Consider the following 19,071-nt stretch of genomic DNA (forward strand, 5'->3'; position numbering starts at 1 on the left):
AGCTCTGAAGTTTGAGACTTGGAAGTTGCTATTCTTGGTGGTTCATCATCTCTGCTGTAAGATCTCTAGGCTGCAGTCTTTGCTGCTTCATAAGGATCAAGGGTCTCTTAGAACTAAATGCACATTCCTTTTGAAAATGGTTTCAGAGCCAGTAATTTACTCTCTCCATTTTCTAGCTGGGGCAGAACTAGTGTAGAAAAAGCCCTGCTAGGTCCGATTCTGCTCGAAGAGGATGCTTGAGTTCAGTAAGACAAACCAGTCATCTTTGCTGTAGCCAGAGAGTGGGTTAGTTGTTGCTAAGGAAACTGTTTATTTGCATTTATTAATTGCATTGACCCCACCAGCAAGTAGCTAACAGACCATCGAAAAATGCTGCTGTCAAAGGCCAGTCTAGCCGGAGGGATGAATGCTTTCAGAAATGTGTCCTTTTTGGACTTGTGTGCCACAGACACCTGCTCAGTCTGTTCACACATCGTTTACTAGTTGGACAGGGGTTCCAGGAGTCTAGCCTTCTTTAACACACAGTGTTTCAGGACTTTGCCTTTAGGTCCATTACTTTTTCTCCATTCTTTTAGGGCTATCCTTCCCATTTTATTTTGGATTCTTCTCAACAGGCACTGCGGAAACTTTCAAAGTCAGTTGAAATAGATATACTTGTCATATCAATAAATCCTTAAAGGTGTATGTAGAAGGTGCTTGTGTTCCTGCTTCTACATTTGAACATTCTGACCATCCTACATCTGCAGATGGATATTCATGGTGTTCAAGAAAGCATGTAATTTAATGATGTTCTTCGTGTTTCACTGTTGCAGTCATCACATTTGGATTATCTGCTTGCAGTAGCCCTCAGTCGGCCTGATTAACAAAGTCTTGGGTCCTGCGTCGGTTGCTGTCTCATCTTCCATGACGTCAGGTAGTCGGGTATAAAGCATGCAGCCAATGCCATTTTATCAGTCTTTCTTGCCGTGCATTGCCCGAAGCAGAAGCAGTTCGCAAGTGCCAGTCGGCCAACTCCTCATTTTCGAGTTTCAGAACCAAAGACTTCAACTAAAGCTAAGTACCCTGTTGGGGAAACTTTTTCTTGCTCTTAACCGATGTCAGTAAAAGTCAATAATTATATTTCTTGTGGAAAGCAAATGCCTCATAAAGATTTTCATTTGTACTGTATTCCTTGCCTAGGCCCTGACCACGACATACCTCAATGTCGGTTTTGTGCCTTATTTAAAACACGAACTATTCGTCGTCGGTATATTTACGCTTCTAAATATTTCGGTACTCCATTCGATTATCCAGATATGGCTTCGGTAAGCCACCCGACTACCGACATTCTGAAAAAAACACAAAATTAAAGACAGAGACAGGCCGCCTAGGTCCAAAGCTGCCTACGATGCTTCTCTTAAGCTAGTTGCCAGTTCGCCGGTAGTCAGTGAGGTGCTTTCACAGCTTTTGATACCTGCTACTTAAGATTCGCAGGCCTCTACTGAGACCCTTTTGGAGTCCGGTATGCCACGAAATGCTTCAACTGTGGAACCTGCGGTTGTCTCTACCTTGGATGGGTCCGGAGCCGCTGTGCAGGCCTACTGACTTGCATATTAAACCAACGCCATCTTCTTCTTCAAGGCCTAAAACTCGATCCATGCCTAGAAAACAGATGCCCAGACCACATGGTCAGGCCTCTATGCCTAAAAAACAAATGATAAGAATGGTTGAAGATCATATTACTTTAATCAGGGGAAGTCAACCTTCCCCATCTAAGAGACCTAGGACTGAATTTGGCTATGATTCTTCTGATCAGTATTCGGAAATTTCTGTTTCTTCTGATGACCAGGATTTTCCCTTTTCTGCCTATGAGGATTCTGATAGAGGACTCTATTCCCTCTGCTTCCCCTCCAGAGGGTTTCTCTTTTGGTGAAACCTTGCATACTCTTAGGGAGCATTTCCGCTGGGAAAGCCAAGATTACTCTTGATTCTAAAAAGAGGCTTAGGGATTTTTTTACTCCTGCCCCAACACAGGCCTTTAGCTATCCCCCCTGTACTGGACATTGTTGATGATGCCTTTACGAAGTCTAGCTTGGCCCCTGGCTCATTACCTCTTGCTCCCAGAAAACCAGATGGATATTACAGGTTTCCTGACTCTCACAAGTTCCTTTTTAAAAATCCTACTGCGCATCCTGAGACCATTTCAAAGGGACCCAGGGGCATAAAGGCTACAACTGCCAAAAATCCTACCCCCTCTGATAAGGATTCCAGGGCGCTGGATAGATGGGGTAAGAAGGTATACACTTCTGCAACCTTGGCCATTAGGGCCTTAAGTTGCCAGTTTCATATGTTAAAAGTATCAGCAGCACATTATTGGATTGCTTATACAGAAAATGATGTTGATTCCTCACTGTGCTGAAAATAAGGATTTACAGGATTTAATGCATTCTGCTGAACAAGTTGGAAAACATACTTTGCAGTGTGGTTTTGTTTTACCAGAGGCATCTTGCAGGGCTGCTGTTACTGGGTCTGTACTTAGAAGGCATGCTTGGCGTAAGGAGCAATCTTTGCCAGATCATGTTAAAGCTAAATTGTTGGATGCTCCCTTAAACCAGGAACGCCTGTTTGGCAACAAAGCAGAAGAAATACTTAAAAAGATAGAGGAAAAGACTAAATCTTTGCAAACTGTTAAAGATTTCCTGCAAGTGCAGCCTCCAAGATTTAGTAGGCATTGGCCGTCTAAGAATTGGTCCTTTCCTGCCTCTTCCAGGCCTTCTCAGTCCAAACCCAGACCCAGCAGAGCACTCAGGCTTCAGTCCCAAGTTACACACAGGACTAAGCAGTGGGGGGCTCCCACTTACAAAGCAGGAAGTAGTAAGACCCCCCCCCTTATGGCAAACTGTTTCAATGATTTAACTTTAAAACTTCCAAGCCCTTCTCAACTAACTGTTCCTTTAGGGGGAAAGATTGCTCTGCAGGCAAAAAACTGGGAACTCATTACCCAGGACAAATGGGTTTTAAATATAGTTTCCCAGGGATACAGATTCCACTTCCTCACTTTACCAATGCCAAATGGTTGGCCAGTTATACCCCTAAATCAGTGGGCAGAGGCTCAAAAGCAAGTTCTCTCTCAAGTATAAGGGCTAATGTTAAGTTGTCAATCTCGCCTTCATTCTTGCTGGATGGGTTCGGAGCCGATCCTCGGCTCCAACTCAGCCAATACTAAAGCTTGAGAGCTAATTCCACCGGCTCGAGGCTCCCCTATATCCCACAATGCTAGGCGGTAACTACTCAGATGTCGTTTGCCGCTATAGCTGACGAGGTGCTTTTCTACCGGCTCAGGCAGGTGAGTTAGACTTTTACCTTATTAGGTACTTCTTAACCCCCTTTTTTGTTGTGATACCATAACTTTTTAGTTTAATTAAATATTTACATAAATCGACCCCTGTTTGTCGACTCCTTTTTCCCTTTCTATCCCTTATCTTGTAGGCCTTCGGCCCCTACCCTTCCCCCAGTCCATTAGTGACTAAACTAGTTCTTTTCTGTTAAGGGCTTGTGTGTGTGTGTGTGTTTGTGGCTTGCTTTAGCCTTAATAATTTAATTTAATAATTTTTTCTGTAAAGGGTGTGTCTGTAGTGTGTTTGTGTGTGTGTCAGGCACTCCTTTTTGCAATGTCAAAAGACAAGGTCTCAGGCTTCAAGAAGTATGACTCGTGCTGTCAGAAAATGTCCCTGACAGACGGTCACACTTCTTGTGTGTATTGCCTGGGGCCTTTGCACCTGCAGGACTCTTGTGCTGTTTGTCATGGGTTTAGCCCTAGAGTCCTGCAGGAACGCAAGAATAAACTGATCTTGCGGGGCTTATTAAAGCCTGAAGGCCCCCCGACTCAGTCTGTGTCGGGGAAGCCTTCCAAAACTTCCAAACAGTCGGCTCCGGTTTCAGAGTCGACTGCTGGAAAGACTAAGTCGGCTTCGACATCGGCTCCGGCTGGAGCAGATGTTTCTAAGCCTCATACTGTTACCTCGGCTCCGGCTGGAGCCGAGGCTGATAAAACTCCGTCGGCTCCGATACTTTTATCGGAGCCACAGTCTAGGAAGAGGTCCAGATCCCCCTCTATCGGCTCCGTGCATTCGGCACCAGGATCCCCTCTTCTTTCGGAACGAAGCCACAAAATTCATTTCTCACGGTCTTCCAGGTTATCTGACCATGATTTGCAAAGGGTAGTGAGTAGACTTCTCAAGTCCGAGGCACTGGCCCAAATGCTGCATAGCCCGACTCACCAGTCAGTGGCTATTTCCGTTCCCCAATACATTCCTCCTCCGACTCCTTTGAGTTCGGAGCCAGGGCTTGTCGGAGCCATGACTGTCAGTGCGTCGCATCCGATACCTTCCATTTCGGCTCCGTCGTCTGCTCCGATCTCCTCCTTGGAGGGATCTCGGCGCCGAGCTTCCCTCGTCGGCTCCGAGGGGGCGAGTGGCATCGGACCCTTGTCCGACCCCGCTCTCCCTCTCGGGGCTTCGGCGTTGGTGAGTTCGGCTCCGACATCGGTTTCGGAGCCGTCCCTGTCGGTGCCGGGGGAAATCCTTGTCTCTTCGGAGCGGGGGCCTCTGGCCTTGCCTGACAGGGGTGCCTTCGAGGTCATGCGGAGCGTGCTAGAACCAGGTTCTGCCCCACAGTCAGCTCCTTCAGTCCCTCCATCTACAGTGCCTGCGGTGATTTCTACTCACCCCCTTGTCTTAGACCGCAGAGAGCCAACTCCTCAAGTTTCCCCATTGGGAATTTCCTCCTCTTCCGAGGCCTCTCCTGACCCTGCAGGAGATCCCCCAAGGAAGAGGCAGTGCAAGAGGAAGCACATTGACTACCCTGAGTCTATCACCTCTGACACTGACTTAGAGGAATCGAAGGTTCCCTCGATCCCCCTCTGAGGATGTCTCCTTTGCTGACATCCTTGAGATCCTGAAACAGAGGGGGAACTGGCCAGCCCTTAACCCTTCGGAGGATGAGTCTGTGTATCTTGAGGCGTTTGGCTCTCGCCCTTCTACCTCCTGGGTGTCCCCTCCCTTTGGCCCCCTTATGGAAGTGGTGGCAAGGAAGGCTTGGACGGCTCCTGACTCAGTGGAACCCACCCCGAGGAGACCATCTAAATTTATTACTGCCCCCAGAGATAAAGATTTTTTATCCAAAGGTGTCCCTGTTGATGCCATGATGGTGGCTGCGGCCACTAAGAAGGAGCTAGCTGATCCTTCGGTTCCTGTCCATCCTCCTAATGAATCTAGGACCATGGACAGGTACGGCAAGCGGATGTTCTCATCAGCGACCTTTTCAATGCGGTCGCTGAACTACTTATGCCACTTCACTCGTCTCCAGAGAGATTTACTCAAGGATATGGGTGAACTGATAAAGGATCCTACAGCTGAGGGGTTCAAAGACACAATGAACTCCCAGTTGGCAACCCTGAATTCCATCGTTAACTCCTCCATGCGGCTGGTCTCATGCAGCAGATGGGGCGAGTAGAGCCGCAGGCACAGGTGTTGCCTTACGATGTCACGCCTGGATGCGGCTATGCAACTTTGCGGACCCTTTCAAGGCGTCCTTCACCAATTCTCCCTTTGATGGATCTTCCTTGTTTGGTCCACAGGTGAAGGATACATTGACCAGGTGCGAGGTAGAAGGTAAGACTCTCTCTGCTGTAGGAGTCCGTTTTTCTACCCCTTCTAAACCCTATCCCAAAGGTCAAAGGGGAGGAAAGATGTGGTTCCGCAAACAATCCCAGGGAGTCTCATCTGACGCACAGGCGATTCCCTCTAGAGGCAGAGGGGGGAATAATAATAGACGCCGCCCTAGAGGCAGAGGAGGTCTGCAAAACCAGGGTAGCAGAGAAATGTTCTCTGACAAACCCTTTCAGCATCCCTGAGGGGCTGCCCGGCTGTCCACCTTCAGAGGCAGTCGGGAAGGTTATCCCTGTACCCAAAAGCCTGGCTTTCCCTTACTCAAGACAAATGGGTACAGTCGATCATATCCGAGGGTTACAAAATTCCCTTTATTCACATCCCAACCCAACCCAAAGATCCCTTCCAGATGTTCCACCGGTCTAAGGGAACAAGCAGCATTAGAAATTTCAAAGCTGCTATCAAAAGAGCTATCCAATCAGTCCCGGCAGACCAGCAAGGATCCGGAATCTACTCCAAATTCTTTTTGGTACCAAAGAAAACAGGGGACTGGAGACCCATACTGGATCTCAGCTACTTAAACAAGTATGTCAGGAAAACAAAATTCCGGATGGTCACGCTACAGTCCATTCTACCCTTCTTGGGTCAGGACAATTGGATGTGTTCGATAGATCTTCAGGATGCGTACTACCACATCAAAATGAACAGACGCTCCAGGAGATATCTCCGCTTCAGGCTGGGAGCCAGTCACTACCAGTTCAGGGCCCTGCCCTTTGGTCTCACTACAGCCCCCCGTGTGTTCACCAAATGCATGGCAGTGGTCGCGGCTCACTTGAGACATCAAGGATTCCAGGTGTTTCCATATTTGGACGACTGGCTCCTTACCGCCACCACCAGACATCAGCTTCTTCTATCCAGGGACTTCACCATCCAATCTTGCCAAGCTCTAGGCATTTCGATAAATTTCGAAAAATCTGCCTTGTCAATCTATTATCTTTATAGGCGCCACCTTAGACACACTCAGTCTTTCAGCCAAACTCACAGAGCAGAGTGTGTCAGACATTCGGAACCAAGTTTCCCTTCTCTTACAATGCAACAAGTCAAAGCCAGACTAGTTTTGAAGGTACTAGGACTCATGGCAGCAGCTATTCCCCTTCTCCCCTTAGCTCGCTTTCACATGAGGATCCTCCAATGTATGCTGTTTATTCAATGGTCCTTTCAACAGCTCCCGATGTCCCATACCATATTGATAACTCAATCATGCAAGAATCAACTGTCTTGGTGGATCACATCACCTCAACTTCTCCGAGGAAGACCCTTCACTCTTCCCCCCCCAGTCACCACGTTGACAACAGACGCCTCCCTGATCGGGTGGGGGGGGCATTATCAGGGCAGGACAGTCCAGGGCACGTGGCAACCTTTCGAGTGCCACTTGCACATAAACGTCTTAGAGATGAGAGCAGTGCTTTTAGCGTTGCAAGCCCTTCACAACTCTCTTCCCACTGGGACTATTGCAATTCAAACGGACATGTCCGTAGTGTGGTACATCAACAAACAAGGCGGAACCAGATCATACCCTTTATGTCGAGAGGCACTCAGACTTTGGCAATGGGCGATCTCTTCTCAGCGTTTTCTGATAGCAACGCACATTCCCGGGAAATCCAACGTTATTGCTCGGTCCGAGATATCTTGATAGCCTCTCATAAATCTTCTACCAGGAAGATTTATAGTAGCAAATGGAAACGCTTTTCTTTTTGGGCAACATCAAAAAACATAGATCCCTTTACTGCACCTATCCAGTCTATTTTAGACTTTCTAGCAGAACTCTTTCATTTAGGATCTTCTGCATCAACCATTAGAGTTCAATTGGCTGCCATATCAAATTTTCATGTTGGTGTTTCAGAGTCTAGCATCATGGCTCACAAACTCTGTAAAGCCTTTTAAGGCGTATTTCTTCTCAAACCTCCAATCAAAGATCCCCCGCCTCAATGGGATTTGAACTTGGTTCTGGCATCTTTAATTCTTCCCCCCTTCGAGCCAGCTGCTTCATGTTCTCTGAAGTTGCTTTCTTGGAAGACACTTTTTCTGGTAGCTATAACTTCAGCGAGAAGGGTATCTGAACTCCATGCTCTGTGCAGTCGTCCTCCTTACTTAGTGTTTCACAAAGACAGGGTATCCCTCCGTACTAATCCATCCTTTTTGCCTAAAGTTTCCTCTCAAATAAACCTAAACCAAATTATTGATCTCCCCGTCTTTTTCCCTAACTATTCAAACAGGTCGGAACAAAAGCTACATTTTTTGGATGTTCATCGCCAACTTAGATATTACTTAGACAGGACTAAACAATTCAGGAAATCTAATCAATTGTTTCTGTCATATGCGGAATGGAAATTGGGCCTTCCAGTTACTAAAGTATCCCTCTCTAGATGGCTCACCTCTACAATTACCTTCATCTATGAGATCAGACATCAAAAACTACCCTCAAGACCTAGAGCTCATTCAACTAGGGCATTAGCTACATCCGTAGCTTTTCAGGATAGGCTGCCAATAGATTCCATTTGTGCAGCAGCCACCTGGGCTTCTCCTCATGCATTCATTTCACATTACAAATTGGACATGGTTTCCAGAAGCCGTGCCAATTTTGGTTCCACTGTTCTCAAGAGTCTGTTCCGATAAGCCACCCGGGATAAGGTGCTAGGGACGCGGTCCCATCCAGCAAGAATGAAGGCGAGATTGACAACTTAACATTAAGAAGTTATGTACCTACCATAACGTTCCATGTTAGTTGTCTTCTTCTCGCCTTCTTTCTTGCGTCCCACCCTCCTTCCCCCAAGCCTGGACAGACCGACAGGAATTCAGTTTGTGTTCTTCTTCTGGAAGTTGTCATTCCCACACGTTCTTCCACCTCTTTTATCCTTACTGAGGTCTGCCATACTTTTACGCAGATTGTTTTGAGGTGGGTTTCCCTACTCCATTCTATGGAGACTAGGATTGCTTGGTATAGCTATCAAACGAGATCTGAGTAGTTACCGCCTAGCATTGTGGGATATAGGGGAGCCTCGAGCCCTTGGAATTAGCTCTCGAGCTTTAGTATTGGCCGAGTCGGAGCCGAGGATCGGCTCCGAACCCATCCAGCAAGAAAGAAGGCGAGAAGAAGACAACTAACATGGAACGTTATGGTAGGTACATAACTTCTTATTCAAACTGTCCCAGAAGAGAAAAGGGGACAAGGTTTCTACTCAAGACTTTTTCTGGTGCCCAGAAAAGACAACTCCTGGCATCCTATCCTGGATCTCTCTTATCCTAAACACTTTTTTGGTGATCCCAAATTTCAAGATGCTAACTCTTCACCAGTTGCTTCCTAAGCTAGGCAAGGATGCCTGGTTGGCAACACTGGATTTAAAGGAAGCCTACCTACACATCCCAATCCAGGAATCTTGCAGAAGATACCTATGCTTCAAAGCAGGCTTCATGCACTCAGTTCTGTGCACTGCCCTTTGGCATATCTACTGCGCCCAGGGTATTCACAAAGTGCCTAGCTCCAGTCATTGCATTTTGCAGGCAAAGAAATATTCAGATATACCCATACCTGGACGATTGTCTAATTCAGGCAGAAAGCCAGGACATACTTTTGAATCATCTGGCGTTTGTACAAAAAGTGCTAACTTCTCTAGAGTACACCATAAACGAAAAGAAATCACATCTGGTACCCTGCCAACAAATTGTATTCCTGGGAGCAAGAGAAACAAGTTCATTTGACAGCTTACTTCAAACTTATGGCCACAAAGACCCTGCTATCTGCAAGACAAATACTGCAAGCCTTGGGGTTCATGGCCTCCTGCATTCTTCTAATTTCATATGCAAGACTGCATATGAAGAAACTACAATGGTATCTAAAAAGCCTATGGTGTCAACATTCTCAGGATCTAGAATCAGTGATTCCTGTTATACCTTGTCTACAGATAGAGTTCCTTTGGTGGGCAGAGGCCTGCCACCACAACAAGGGACTGCCATTCACTCTACCCCCTGCTGCCCAAACTCTAACAGACGCATCAGACTATGCATGGGGGGCTCACTTGGCAGGGCAGTGCATTCAGGGCAAATGGAACCCAAGTCAAATGCACCTGCATATCAATCAAAAAGAAAGGTTAGCTGTACAGTATGCTCTGACAGCCTTTAAGGACCACATTCTTCCAGGAAAATTATTGGTAAAGATGGACAACACCACTGTTATGTGGTACATAAACAAGCAGGGGGAACCCACTCATACCCTCTCTGCAGGCTAGCTGTGGCTCTGTGGAACACAGCCTTGAGCTACCAAGTGCACCTACAGGCTCAGTTCCTGCCAAAAAAGCTGAATACACTGGCAGACGACCTAAGCAGAAATCTCATGGACCCACGCGAGTGGAAAGTGCACCTACAAGCTCAGTTCTTGCCAGGAAAGCCAAATACACTGGTAGACGACCTAATCAGAAATCTCATGGACCCACACAAGTGGAAACTGGAACCAAAGATGTTCAACATGTTGAGAAACAAATGGGGGAGCCCAGAGATAGACCTGTTTGCCCCCCTCTAGAACTATCAATTGGACAAATTCTGCACAAGGACTCCCCACAAACAAGCTTGCAAAGTGGATGACCTGTTCTCCACCTGAAAAACTATCAGTTTATGCCTTTCCCTGTGCCTCTCATCTCCAAGGTACTACTAAAGATCAAACAGGACAAACCAAGGACAATACTGATTGCACTAGACTGGCCACACCAACACTGGTACCCCCTCTAGCACAGTGTGTCACTGCTGGCACCATGGCACCTGCCTCAGACCCCTGCTCTGCTGTCTCAGCAGGAGGGCCAGATTCTGCACCCACAGCTTCAAACCCTGAACTTGGCAGCCTGGCTGGTTACCTGATCTCACCATTCCCATCCCTCAGTAAGCAAGTGATGGATGTCATTCTGGATGCAAGGAGGCCTATTACTAGAAAATCGTATGCTGAAAAATGGAAAAGTTTCTGTTCCTGGAGCCAAATTAATGGGATGGGCACAGCAGCGCCCAATTTACCTCAGATTCTTCAATACTTAACTGAGATGCTTCAAAAGGACCTTTCATTTTCTTCCATCAAAATTCATGCCTCAGCCATTTCAGCAAATTACAACACAGAACCACCCCCTTTCTCTTATCCACTGCTGAAGCAATTCCTCAGAGGGGCCAAAAACGTAAGACCACCAAGGAGAGCCCCTACTCCAGTCTGGGACCTTAACTTTGTATTGGAAAAGCTCACTCTACCTCCGTTTGACCCAGCTGCAAGTGCAGAGTTGAAATTTCTTTCTTGGGAAACGGCTTTCCTTCTATCCATCACTTCATCAAGAAGAGTGTCTGAATTACAGGCCTTCATGGCAGTGGAGCCTTTCATCATCTTTCATGCGGACAGGGTTTCCCTCAGGACCAATCCCTCCTTCATGCCCAAGATGGAATCCAGTGTGGCCCTTAATCAGTCCATTCATTTGCCAACTTTCTTTTCTCATCCACAGAACAAAGGGGAACGAATACTGCACCCCTTGGACATGCACAGACAACTTAGATTTTACTTGGACAGGATTAAACCTCTCAGGAAATCTGAACAGCTGCTGATGGCATTTGCTGTAGGGGCAGAGGGACAAGCTATTTCAAAGCAAACCATTTCTAAGTGGATTGGCCATTGCATTCATTTCTGCTATAAGCTCCATGGAAAACCTACCCCACAGGGGATAAGACCACATTCAACCAGAGCTGCATCTACCTCTACAGTCTTTCTCTGAGGTGTCCTTACAAGATACATCCTAGAAGCTATTACCTGGAGTTCTGTACATACCTTCACCAAGCATTACCACTTGCCAATTTTTTCTAAATCCAGAGCTGGCTTTGCCACTGCAGTCCTGCAGGGCCTTATAGGCTGGTCCTAATGCTATCTAATTGCTTTCTCCCATCCTTTGCTTTGGGAATCTACCCAAATGTGATGACTGCAACAATGAAACATGAAGAACATAGTACAGTTGTGTACACTTGCCATAAATGTAGATGTTCGAGTGTATTCACTGTTGCAGTCCTGGTTATCCTCCTTCCAGCCCCCTGACTTCTATTGTTTATACCTCTATTATTGCTTACTATGCTTAAAGCTTTCTGGTGTATTTGCTTTTTGTTGGAGGTGTAACCTTAATTTTAATTGCTTCCCATTATGGGGGCACCTGACATCTGGGGCAAGAAAAACTGATGAAATGCCGTCGGCTGCATGCTTTAAACCCCTGACTACCTGACGTCATGGAAGATGAGACAGCAACCGACGCATGACCCAAGACTTTGTTAATCAGGCCGACTGAGGGCTACTGCAAGCAGATAACCCAAATGTGATGACTGCAACAGTGAATACACTCGAACATCTACATTTATGGTAAGTGTACACAACTGTACTTTCTCCCCTCTCATGCAATGCAGGTACCCTTCAAGATGACATTAGTGACCACTCACTTACTTACATAATTAGACAAAAGACCTTTATTCCCAACCAAACCATCTTCAGAACTACCCATAACAGAAAAAATGTCATCCCAGTAAACTTCCAAGCAAAGCTTAAGGCTTGTGACTGGTCACCCGTAAAATTCCTCCCTCTGGAGGAAGCAGTATCATATTTTAACTCTAAATTTTTACAAATCCTGGAATACCATGCCCCCATTCGCTGTATTAGAACTAGAAATAAACCTGCTGCATGGCTTACAAAAGGGACTAGGCATAAAATCTTCTTGAGAAACAAAATCTGGTCCAAAGTGGAGAACTACTAAAAACCCAGCTGATCATCAAAACTTTAACCAGCTGAGAAATGCCACTAAAAAATCAATACTTCTTGACAAAAAAACTTTTACTTTAAACTCCAGCAAAACCATCAACAAAACCCACAAAGTTTCTGGTCAGGTATTAATAAACTTTTACACCCAGGCCACTCCAAGACACCAACCCCAGCAGGCTTCTCCCTTAACACTCGTAGGTTCATAGGTAGGTACTAGGCTGTCGGCCCTGGGGCATGTACAAGCCCAGCCAAAAAGGTACCCTGGCTTTTGCCACCCAAGAAAATTATTTTCCTGTGCCACTGTTGAGCAGAGCCACAGACATGATCCCAGGGGTGAACTTCCTATTTCCCATCCAATCATCAAGATTTTTTTTGAAGAGTGCTAATGGGGAGCTTTGTTTGATACAGATAGGTAGTTTATTCCAGAGTATGGGAAGTCTCTGGGACAGGAATCTATCCCTCCGGCATGTTCTGTTTATTGTGGTGACAAAGTTTAGGTCCCTAGAGCGTGTAGCTCGGAGGGATTGGGATTTCTTTAAGTGGAGCATGTCCAACAGCTCTGGGTTTGACATAGCTTTGTATGTTACGCAGCGATCACCTCTGAGTAGGTGATATGCAACGGAGTAAAGCTGGAGTTTTTTGAGACAGTCTGCACAGGGCAACTGTTTGAGGCAGGTAATCCTCTATGTGAGGTATTTCTGCGGCCTTTCCAGTTGTTGTAGATGTCTTGTGAGGTACATACCAAAAGTGGTGTTGTACTCTATAATGGGTCTAATGAGTGATGAGTAGAGGGGGAACAATGACCTCTTTTTTTCTGGATGAGAAGCCTTTTGTGATGAGGTGTGCCACATAGAAGGATTTGCTGACTACTGTGGCGATGTGATTATCAAAGGAGAGACTACTGTCCACCTGTGTCCCTAGGTCTCATCACACTTTCAGCGTTAAGTATACTACCACGTATGTTGTAGTTCATGGGTACAGAGTTTTTACCAAAGTGGATGACAATGCACTTTTTGGCATTGAGCTTGAGGCCATGGCTTTGACACCAGGCATCTGTCTCAGTGAGGCCCTTTTGTAAGATGTCCACATCGTTAGGAGTTTCGATTATGGCTCCTAGTTTGCAGTCATCTGCGAACTTCATTAGCCAAAGACCTTCTGTGTTAGCCTGTACTTCAGAGAAGTAGATACCAAACAGGAGAGGACCCAGGACTGATCCGTGTGGTACTCCACTTGTCACTGGTCTGATGTCTGATTTGGAGTCTGCTCCTTTCACAGTGTGGGTTCTGTCACTGCGCCAGTTGGCAACCCATCTTGTGACATAGGGATTTATACCTAGTTTAGTGAGTTTATCTATAATTCCAGAATGGGGTATGGTGCCAAAAGCCTTGGCAAGATCTAGATAGGCTGTGTGAGCCACCTTGCCCTCATCTACAGCTTTGGTGACTGCTTCAAAGAAGTCTTATCAGGTTTAGGAGACATGATCTGCCTTTTACAAACCCGAACTCGGTTGGGTCCAGAGTTTGGAGATTACCAATGTCTTTGTTTATAAGTTCCATGATGATACGTTCCATGGCCTTGCAGACCAGGCTCATCAGGCTAATGGAGCGGTAGGTCCCGGGGTCCGTGGTGGCTCCCCCCTTGTGGAGTGGGATAACCGTCGCTGTGTGCCATTCAGCAGGCACATAGCCTGAGGTGAGGCTATGATTGAACATGGTACTTAGGTGGGGTGCCAGTTCATTCTGTAGTTCATGTAGAACGTGGCCTGGGATGTTGTCTGGTCCTATGGATGCTGTGTTCTTGGCTTTGGAGAGTGTGGTTTTTACCTATGCAGCCATGATTACAGGAACTTTGCATTCTTCCGGTATAGAGATGGGCTCTTTAGGGGGTGAGAGGGGGGTAAGGTTAGCACTGAACCTGTCTGCCGGGATGTTGGCAATATCATTTGGGTCTGTATATTTAGTGCCATTGTGCTATAACTCAAAGCAGATCTGAGTGTTCCCAACCAGATTGCTGATGTTTTCAATACCTTTTTTACTGAAACCGTCCAATCTCTGGCAAACTCCTTACCACCTGTTACCACAAGTCTGCCTGCCTCCTTTACTAGCTTACCTCAAACCTTTCACTTACAACCTGTTCCAACATCCCTAATCTACACCCTACTTCAGAAACTTAAACCTTGTACACCCTCAGCTGATTTGCTACCAGCTGAATACCTGCAAATTGCAGCAAAAGTACTAGCCTATCCTATTTCCATCCTTATAAATAGAACCATTACCAAAGGTTCCATCCCATCTCTATGAAAAATCTCCTACATAATCCCTCTTCATAAGGGTGGTAACTCAACCGAAATCACAAACTTTCGCCCCATAGCCTTACTCTCTCTCCTTTAGGCAAAATCATGGAAAAATGCATCCACCAGCAACCACTCGATCACCTGCTCCAAAATGACCCACTAGCTGACTGTCAGCATGGCTTTAGGCCATTTCATAGTACTACCACTGCTCTCTTATCCTTTTCAGACAGCATTAACAAAAATCATAATAACAACATGCTTTCCTCTGCAGTTTTTATTGACCTCCCTAAAGCTTTCGATATGGTTAACCATCAGTTACTTATAAACATACTCAAATCACTCTCACTAGACATTACAGGCTTTTTACAATGATTCAAGTCATACTTAGAAAATAGATAACAAGCTGTCCTTTGGGACAATAACTTATACACACATCTCCCTATTACCCTTGGAGTCCCTCAAGGCTCTATCTTTGGACCTCTCCTGTTCTCCATATTCATTAATGACCTAAATGTAAATCTTCCTCAAGTTACCTGCATACAATATGCAGATGACTCCACATTAATTTGTGCCGCCTCTTCTTCAGCTGAACTCCAATCCAACATCCAAAAAGTATTTAACTTAGTAGAAAACTGGTTCCTTCAACGATGCCTCCTCCTAAACCCCAACAAAAGAAACTATTGCTGTTTACCCCAACATTAAAGTCCTCCCCACTAGATCTCACAGTTTTATCCAATAATGGAACTGTCATATCACCTGACCCAACCTCCAAACTCTTAGTCGTAACAATTGACCACAACCTTAACTTTGACTCACATTAACTCAGCCATTAAATCATTAAATAGAAAGCTAGGTTCCCTTTACAGAATAAAACCTTTCCTTACCCCTGTAGCCAGAACTACCATTGTCCACACCCATTTGATCTCCTCCCTCCCCTATGCCACCCCCATCTGTACTAATCTAGCTAAAAGCAGCATTAACAAACTGGTAACCTCCTATAACAACATCGCCAGATTTGCCACTGGCTCCCCATTTAAAACCCATCATTGTCAAAATCTCAAACAGCTTGGATGGCTGGAACTGCAAAACCAGCTTCAATTTCAGCAACTTTCTATCACCCATAAGATACTGTATCATCCCAGTAATACCCTAATACTCTATAACCTCGTCACCCCCTACAAAAATCTTACAACCCTTCGCTCAGCAGACAAATTGCTAGTAACCATCCAAAAGTCCCCCAACAAAGCAGGTGATTCTCTTTTTTTCTAACACTGTAGGAAAAACCTACAACAGGCTTCCCAGCAATCTAGCATCACTTCCGTCTTTACCACTTTTCAAAAAGCAACTAAAAATATTCCTTAAAACGCAATGGCTATGCCCTTGTACTAACCCAGACTAACACTCTCCTTTCACTTCATCTCCTCACCTCTCTCTCTTGTTGCATTTCCCTAAACCTTACTTCCAAATCTCATATAGCAGGACTATTAAGCTTCCTTAATTTCTGACTCTAGCCTTGTCTTTCTTAAATTTACCTCAGAGTCCTAACTGTAGAACAGTAATTCTACTGTTTGCACAAATTTCCTCTATGTATATATTAGACACTTGTTTTCACTTTGAGTGTAGAATGTTCAAGAAAACCGTACGAGTTTGAACTTTTAGCCTTCAACATAATGAATCTCAAACTCTCTACTCTGTAAATATGTATTTAGTAGTAGTGTACTGTTTTCTAACTTGTAGTCATGTTATTGATGCTAATCATCCATGCATTTTTTATTAGCTTAATGGAGTTTTTCTCCCCAGACCTATGCTGAAAATGGACATGTATCCAGTTGGACTAGCCCGGTCAACAAATGTAAAATACAATAAAAATAAAATAAATAAATTCTTGTTTATTGGTGTCTTTAAGGTGAGACTGCTCAGTGTATGGAATATGAAGTAAAATGTATGTAGCAGCTTAATAAGCATTCAAGTAGCCAAGCATCTGATGTCATGACCTATTATAGAGGGCTTATATTAGCTCCACCATCCACCACAGGAGTTAGAGAAAATTCTGAATTGTGTCAAGATGATGCATCAGGAAAACAAATAAAAGAGCTTCCTGTCATTGACCTGCTGAAGGTGGCCTTCTTGTAACTCAGTAGCCATAGTGAGTATGTTGTACATGTATAACTTGTGTATGGTTAGCAGATAGTAAATAAGCAGACGTTTAAGAAGATAAATGGTTAACATTACTGAAAGTTGTCCTGCTAAACTCTTCTTTTTTCCATAGGTAATAACCTTGAGCAGTACAGCATCGGGGACGAACACATCTCCTGTCACCACCACAGTTCCTAGCATCCAACCTATTGTCAAACTTGTCTCTACATCACAGACTGTCCCGAGCAGCACTCTCACAAGTAACGTCCAGAAATACATTGTGGTGTCTTTGCCAACAGCAGGTGATGGCAAGGCACAGTCATCCCAGAACATACTACAGCAGCTGTCTCCAACAGGCAATCCTGCAGTTGCACTCTCTGGCCTCCCAAATCTCACCAGTGTAAAGCAGGAGCGCAGTGACAGTCCTCAGCCACAGTTTGCTGCATGCTTGGCGAAGACAAATGGATCCCAAGGACTACTTGAGTCACCTCAGCCTTCGCAGTAGTTGAACTTCATTTAAATGGAAATCCACAGCCATTTCTCATCCCTTTGCACACATGCACTTCAGCATTGCGAACATCCTGCCTGTGCGCAAGCACATTTTATCAGTGAGATCATTGCCAGTAGTGTGAACATGATGGTACAAGGCATTTGGATGTGATGAACTATTGGTGAAGCCAACTTTTGTATATAGTATGTTTGTTTTTATATAGAACTTTTTTTTTTTTTGGGGGGGGGGGGTGAAGCTGCAGCTATGCCAGCCATGTTGTTGTTGCATCTTGGCTTATTTGAGACTTTAACCGAACCTGACTCCAATTTGTACAGTTGTATGCCTGTGTGAGTGAAAATCGGAGACCACTGTAAAAACAAATCTGTTTGATTACAAAAATAATTTTTTATTATTAAAATATTACATGTACGGTTTGGTAGTACCTACCTAATGCATTTTTAAAAGAATATTAAACTGTACATTTGTAGAAGGAGGAAGAAAACTTTAAAAGTAGGTAGCATGAAGCGCAGCCCAGTACAGAATGCTTTGGGGGGTGTAGTTTGTGGAGTGGTAATGAAACACCCTCTTTCTACCACTGTGGCCTGAGGCGACTCTGGACCATGCCTCTGCCACTTTGCTGTCATGATGATACTAAAGGCATTTGCTTATTGCTATAACTGACATGATTTAAATTGAATTTGAGTAGATATTAATATGTATTTATTGCTTTCACTGTATTTATTGGATTTTCCATGTTTAAATGTAGTGACATTACAGGGTGCACCTTTTACTGAGTTTATTCTTATGCAGCAGTCTTAAATCATGTTGACGTGAAAGATGGGTATTGTAGCACATTGACTTATTCTTACTCTCAACCTTTTATAAGTATGAAATTTTGAAATCATCCAAGTACCATGAAATATCTAATTTAGTCAGTCTTTGCACTCCTCTCTCACCTGTGAGAAAATGCAGTTTGCTGGTAGTTAAACGTCAGCATCTGGGATTTGGAGTCATTCACTCAGCTTGCAAATATATCCAGTGACCAAAAATGAGTGAATAAGTCTTAAAGGCCATTTTTTCTCCATTGTAAACATTATTTCTGTTTGGAGAATCATATATAAATGTGACTGTACTTACAGCCTGATTTTTGCCTACCTACATTTAAAATATAGGAAGGAGATGGAATTGTAGTATGACTGAAAAGCACCTATCTAGCTGGGTAACCCTTATTCATATGCAACATACTGTGGGCTCTTGTCATCCATGCACTGGCTCTGAACCATTTTGCGCATTAATTCATGCAGCTAGTTGAACCAAATGACCTACGATCTCCACTAGTTATTTGCTGGATTTTCTTGCAAAAGTACCCTTTGGTAATGAATTTTTGTTAAAGCAACTCATTAGAGGACAAATGCATTTTAATCATTACATGACTAGTTTTGAGTATTTGCTGTATTGTGTAACTTGTATAGACTCATAACCGGTTGCTAGGCTATTGGCCCTAGGGCCTTTACAAGCCTAGCCATGTTATTCCCTTCTTCCTTTATAGACCAAGAGATATAGTCTATATTAGCATATGAATCTATGATCAGCACCAACTACCCCTGTCCAAGAGGGACACAGGTGAACCCCCGGGGAAAATTTACATTTTCTCATCCAGTTGTCTAAGTTGTGCTTAATTCAGGTC

The 19,071-nt window shown here is 44.7% G+C and overlaps 1 protein-coding gene across 2 annotated transcripts in view; it reads left to right on the forward strand.

Annotated features, from left to right (window-relative positions):
* TAF6 (TATA-box binding protein associated factor 6) overlaps positions 1-17,813 on the forward strand; it is a 1,437,250-nt gene extending 1,419,437 nt beyond the window's left edge. For both annotated transcript variants that reach the window (XM_044077259.1, XM_044077258.1), the window contains one exon: positions 17,028-17,813. In XM_044077259.1, coding sequence (XP_043933194.1) covers positions 17,028-17,399 — 372 coding nt within the window. In that variant the 3' untranslated portion in view covers positions 17,400-17,813. The remainder of the gene's footprint in view (positions 1-17,027) is intronic.
* Positions 17,814-19,071: the final 1,258 nt, after the last annotated feature.

Source organism: Protopterus annectens, chromosome 7.part0, assembly GCF_019279795.1.
Source record: "Protopterus annectens isolate FY-2018-M chromosome 7.part0, PAN1.0, whole genome shotgun sequence".
NCBI classification, from domain to species: domain Eukaryota; kingdom Metazoa; phylum Chordata; order Ceratodontiformes; family Protopteridae; genus Protopterus; species Protopterus annectens.